The sequence below is a fragment of the Primulina eburnea genome, chromosome 16, assembly GCF_022965805.1.
Source record: "Primulina eburnea isolate SZY01 chromosome 16, ASM2296580v1, whole genome shotgun sequence".
NCBI lineage: Eukaryota > Viridiplantae > Streptophyta > Magnoliopsida > Lamiales > Gesneriaceae > Primulina > Primulina eburnea.
The window spans coordinates 21,156,494-21,162,715 of record NC_133116.1 but is presented as its reverse complement, the minus strand read 5'-3'; the positions used below and the strand labels follow the sequence as shown (position 1 = coordinate 21,162,715).

Genomic DNA, 6,222 nt, shown 5'->3' with positions numbered 1-6,222 from the left:
CTTCCACACATCATGTTTATGAGATATGATTGATTTGGATATTTTTTGTATACGCTTTCGTTTTATATGTTGATAGTTGTTAAGATTTTTGCATGCTTCGGTTTTGAATTATTTTACTCGACAGTCTAGGGTTTGACGTTTGTCATATTTTGAACTGCAGTGTTTTCACTTATAGTTGAATACTTTATTTCTAAAATATGAAATTTTCAGCTTTTATTGCATGTATGCTTAAAGATGTATATTTTCGAAAATGAGTTTTTTTTTAAAAAAAATCTAGTATTATTTTAAGTAGTAAACGTTCAGACAATCTCGCGATCCAGGAATTCATGTCTAATATAACTAAAAATTGGTTAGGTCCACCCTGTCAAATAGACAAGTTGGGTTAACAATTTTTCAACCCGCCCAAACGATGAGTTGCAGTTTACCAACCCCACTAGATTGTTTTGATTACTCTAGTAAACACCACATCAATGTCACGTTAGGGGAAAAAACCAAAATTACCAAAAAGGAACGAAGATCATATATTAAAATTAAAATTTGATAAAATAGATTATCAAAATTATAAAAAAGACAATAAATATATAGAGAAAAAAATACAATTTTCTCATAGAGGAAAGAATTGGTATGGATAATAATAAACGGGCCTAAGTCCCTTACTAAGCCAAAGTATATGAAGTTGTTGGACTATAAATGGGCTAGATCTGCCACTCGTTTCTGGCCCATTTCTTAGAAGGCCCAAATGCAGGAAATAAAATTAAGAAAAGATAGGATAAGCTTGCTCCAATGGCTGCGTTATCATCAACCTGCAATGGCTTATCATATTTCCATTGTTTTCCCGTAAATAATTTGCTGAAGCTTTCTCGGTCGTTTTTCTTAACGAAAGTGTTTTTTATGATAATTCTTATGTTTTTTTGTAGAAAGTTGAAGTGAAATCAGAGAATAAATGGCGATTGAGCTGTGTTGTAAGGTCACGGGTATGGAGAAGTTTGCATTTTTCATTTATTCAAAATTTACGTTTTCGTGTGGAATTTTTTTTTCCTTACGCATATGTTATTCCCTGGTGCTACGTGTTTATTTGACAGGATGGTTCGAGTTCTCAAAATTCAGGCCGCAGCAACAGGAAAATCTGGAGGCGGAGAAAATTGGTATGCTTTGACCCTAATTTTTGTTCTGTATTCAGTCAGTAAGATATTTGAGCTAAGTTTGCTACGATTGTGTTGTTGAAATGATATATTTTGTAGTGAAAGAAAGTAGGAACAACCGCATTTGATTTGAGTAATGAGTTAGGGGTCACATATTCCATTGATCCCTTTATTGAGTTCGGGGTTTTTAAGTGCTTTTCATAAAAAAAATGGAAGCAATTTTAATATTTGAATGTGATAGTAAGAACGATTATATGTTGGTTGGCGTGACCATAAAAATTCAGATAATGCTAGTATATTTATCCTTCGAAATAAAGTGCTTCATCTTTATTCTTCCATAGTCGAGTTTAAATTCTGATTTTTGAAAGGGGCATGTCAAGTAGACCACCTTGATATTTGGCACAGGCTAAGAAAGATTATATGTTGGATTCGAAGATGGAAAGAGTTCCTTTTCTTGAGGAGCAGGTGAGGAAGATAAGAGACACAGGGAAGATGTTGACGATGGACATTGAGAGACTCTTATTATCGGAAGACAATAGGTTTGAATTCGTGAATGAGATAGCTGCAGAGGCGAAGCAGTATGTTGAGAACAACCGCGATGAATATGGTGCAAAGAAAGCAATCCTACACGTCATTAGCAATCGGATGAATGATGCTGGATTTTATAGGCCGGAGGCGTACATAGAACCTGATCCTTTCAAACCAGGTCCTGGGTACCTGAGAGAAGAACTATAGGTATATTTTATTGTCTGATTTATTGAAAGGGTGGTATTTGTAATATTGTTGGTAAAATTGAGTATATCTGAAAGCTAATCTCAATTCCAATTCGCTGGGAACTGCTACATAAATGTGGATTATGTAAAGTATTGTCAATTTCACTGAAGAAGAGGACCTGGTTTTCCCTGTTGTACTGGTCCATAGTGTCTTTTAACTTGGGCTGTTTCGAGTTTTGGGATAGTAATGGCGGTTGCTATATCTTTTTGAAACCTTTTTGTATCCTCTGTTTTGTATTGGCTCGAAAAGAAGCAATTTTCTCCTTTGTTATTTTTGTGGAATTCGCTCTTGGTTGAGATCTGCTTTTGGATGCTATAGCTTCAATCCAATGGTATTCACTTTGTTCCCTAACTATGTACCGTGGCGGTTCACAAGAAAAATTGGACTATTATAGTAACTCTGTGCTCTTTTTTGTTTATATCACCCACACGAATGAATATAGCTTCAATCCAATGGTATTCACTTTGTTCCCTAACTAGTTGCACTCGTCCAGAATAGATTTTTCTGAACCGGTGAAATATCAGCAGTAAAGAAAATTTATGTAATGATTTCTGATTCTTTATCTGATTTTGAATAGGTTCCGGATAGTGATTGGAACTATTCGTTATACGTGACAAGCTAGTGGCCGAAACTTTGTATTCAGTTCCATGATAGCATCAATTTTTTCGCTGACTAGAAGCGCGAAATATATGTTGAAACAGGCTCTTGAATGCATTGGATTTTCAGTTCTTGCAGCACTGTGTCAAAAGTGGTATCATTGACTTCGCCATTTTGTTTTAAACAATTGATTCACTTTCCTTGTCAAATACCATCAACCAAGTGCTCCGCCAGTTGACTATTAATTGGATCATTACATGGCCTTTAGGACGAGTCACTCGTGAAATGGAATGTGGGACTGTATGGATAAATTTGGGAATCTCTTCCACGTACCTATAAAATCAGGCATGCTTTGTTCTACTTTTTTTTTTTTTTTTTGGAGATAATTGAATCTATTTATGAATACAAGGCATCTGTGGATTTGTATTTTGAATCAATTTTTAGTAGAGAAAACAATCATTTTAGTCTTCCAAGTTGACATATTTTATGTTTGGTCTTTTAGTTTGTCAGAGTTGTGTTTTAGTTTTATAGTTATTATTATTTTATTCTTATTTCGTTGGATCGTTCACATAACATTGTAAAATGCTTTTGACGTTGAAAATTAATGATGTGTCCAGCGTCATGTCAGAACTTCGTTGAAATAAGACTAAAAAACATCAAAAACCAAATTTATGGACTGAAACTCAACTTTGACAAGTTTGAGGACAAAAAATGAAAATAACATAACTTAGATAAATGAATTAACTATGCTCATATTTATTATAAATTAAAGTGAAGACATTAAAGATTTTGTTTTATAGGTATTATTAGTTTATATTTGAAATAATGCAAGTGAAATCGAGCAGGTGATAGTTGTATATGCACATCATCAGAATGACTAAAATTAGGGGAAAAAAAATACAAATTAGTAAACGAAAACCATATATAAATTGATCCACAACATGACTAAAATCTAAATTATGCAAGATAAAAGATTTTAAAAAATAATAATAATTTCTCTTAAATTTCAGGTTAAACCGTGTTACAAAATTACTCATCGATCGATTAAATTCTTGGATATACCAACCGATTCTTGCATGCTTGTCCTGATACCAGAAGGATAACACATGAAGGAATTTTTGAAGCTGCATGGTTTTATTTTCTTATTATCATATATATAATATAATAACATAAATGCATTGCAAGATTGGAAGCCATACTTAGTGCTATAATGTCTAGCAATATCGCAATCCTTTAAACCAGAAATTAACCGCGAGGCTAAGTTAATAGAGATATATAGTCAAGGGTTTTTGCTGCCGCCACCACCTCTCTTTCCTCTCGATTCATGCTTCGGATTAGCGCCCGCGTAGTCATAATCGAACACATTCTGAAATCCCAAAAGTTTTCTTGAATTTTCTTGGATTCTAACCTGCAACAAACATGTTTTCTCAAGAAATATACATCACTTGATGTTTGGTGGGGTTCGAGTTTTTGGCCTAATTTAAATGTAGAAAAGGTGACAGCTAAACACCTTAAACGTGCAAGATTTTGGTTCATTAACTCGTCAAACTAACTCTGGTTCTAGTGTACTGGTATATCTTTGAAAAGAAAATAAAAACGAGAATTACATTAGTCGTGATTCGGGAACATTCTTAGCTTGCATGCTTTGCTCGACTAACATTCAACGTTAGTATAGAAAAAACCATAAAAATCAGGGACTTTTAAACTCAAGAAAACTTTACGGGCTTAATCAAACTGACATCGAACGCATTTCAGAAGTTGATTTCCGGCATTCTTAAAAGCAAGAGCTGGATCTCTGAAAGCATTTTCAAGCTACTATCATGTTTAGACATTAAAAGGGGCTAGAGGCTTGACCAGAGAAATCAAAATAAAAGGGTTTCGATTTATGTTGAAAATGGGTGCTTTCTTAAATAAGATTTTGGTGAAAATAGACAATTTTAGTACAAAAGTAAAATTCATCAAGTTTACCTTTGGAAGTAAGTCGACAGGATTAATGACATCAATGCAAGAGCCTTCAACCTTGGCTACAAAAAGAAGAGTAAGCAACTTAGACGTCGTAAAATTACCACATCTCCCAGTGTACCACTATATATATATATATATACAGATAGCTTAATCACCTTCTGATAACATCATAAATAAAGAGAGAATGAAAATTAAAATAGAGGATTTTATTATTGCGTACTTCATGGATTTCTGTAAGATTTAATTTAATTATACAGATATGCTTCTCATATATTTTGAGAGGCGGGGGGGAGAAATAAGGAAGAGGGCTGTTCTTATAAATTGTCGATTTTGGCGTCTGACTTACTGTTTAGACAATAAAATTTTCAACATATAAGTAAATGAAATTACAATATGCATCACATCTACGATAAACATCTTTTTAAAAAGTGCAAGTGAAATACGAATTTTCCGGATTTGAATGGACAAAATTATGAGACTTTAATTCAAGAATTAACCAGAGGATATTTTGCACTAGAATCATGTAGTGTGAATATGCATGTGTTGTTAGTGTTGGGAAAAACCCATAAACCGCAGAATCCATCACGTTAAATCATTAAGAATTTGACTGAAAACTTAAGCCGAAGCGTACCTGAAGCCATAATTCTGAATTGTTTAAAACGTGTCTTGATCTTCCAGATCTACGCGCTCTTTCCTTGAGAGAATCCTTTAGTTTCTCTTAAGAACTATTTTCTTAATGGGTGAGAGAATAGTGAAAGTGACAACGCGAGATCTGGAGACCATGACCCTTATTTATAGATAATATCTTCTGATATTTCCGTTTTAGCCCATCATAAAAACAGAAATTACACTTATGTCTTTATATATTAAAGGCCCACAGCCCATTAGATACATTAAAGCCCAATAACCCGAAATATTAATTGATCACTTTATTTTGGGCTTAACTTAATAGACAACCCACAACACATAATTATTCACTTATAAGCCCATATAAATAAATTGATCCAACAATCTCCCACTTGGGCTATATGTGCAACTTTATAATTATGTTTGTGAAAATAACCTTATGAGCTCAAAATTGTTGTCATTCCGAAATGTATCTATAACCAATCCGGTCCATCAATGACATCAACATAGGATCAAAGCAGCCTTCGCTACACTCAAGGTAACTAGACCCATCAATGGTCACATATGCCAACACAACTGAATGACATGGATCATGAAGTGGATGTGTAGCATGGAAATTTTATGCAATGTGACCGTAACATGCCTATTTCCAACTGGTCCTCCCTTTAACCTTATTGAGATCAAACTTTAAATCATAATCAGAGTGTGACTTAACTTGAAATTTATTTCTTCAGAAAATAAATTTACATAACTGTAACTGAAAATGTCTACAACTGAAAAGCATTTAAAATAACAAACTCCCACTAAAACTGAATTTCCTCAATTGACATAACACCCATACTAGCAGTGTGCTCATGAAACTGTTTGGGTGGTATTCCCTTAGTAAGCGGATCCGCAACCATGGAGTTTGTACCGATATGCTTAATAGACAACTTTCCACTCTGAATTCTTTCTTTAACAACCAGGAACTTGATGTCAATGTGTTTTGACTTCGTCGAGCTCCTGTTGTTATTGGAATACATAACTGCTGATTTATTGTCACATTGTAATCTTAGTGGCCTTTCAATGCCATCAACAATGCACAGTCCTGTGACAAAATTTTGCAGCCATATTCCAT

The 6,222-nt window shown here is 33.9% G+C and overlaps 1 protein-coding gene and 1 long non-coding RNA gene across 2 annotated transcripts; one reads left to right on the top strand and one right to left on the bottom strand.

Moving 5' to 3' along the window:
- Nucleotides 1-741: 741 nt before the first annotated feature.
- Nucleotides 742-2,128, top strand: LOC140817142 (protein PLASTID TRANSCRIPTIONALLY ACTIVE 7). The gene is made up of 4 exons (XM_073176748.1): nucleotides 742-837; nucleotides 918-974; nucleotides 1,083-1,145; nucleotides 1,548-2,128. The coding sequence occupies exons 1-4, from the start codon at nucleotides 784-786 to the stop codon at nucleotides 1,875-1,877; spliced, it is 504 nt and encodes a 167-aa protein (XP_073032849.1). The 5' UTR covers nucleotides 742-783; the 3' UTR covers nucleotides 1,878-2,128.
- A 1,389-nt stretch (nucleotides 2,129-3,517) lies between these two features.
- Nucleotides 3,518-4,758, bottom strand: LOC140817523 (uncharacterized). Its single transcript, XR_012114784.1, has 3 exons — nucleotides 4,634-4,758; nucleotides 4,482-4,537; nucleotides 3,518-3,921 (listed from the first exon to the last, which is right to left on the bottom strand). It is a non-coding gene; the product is annotated as an uncharacterized lncRNA (long non-coding RNA).
- Nucleotides 4,759-6,222: the final 1,464 nt, after the last annotated feature.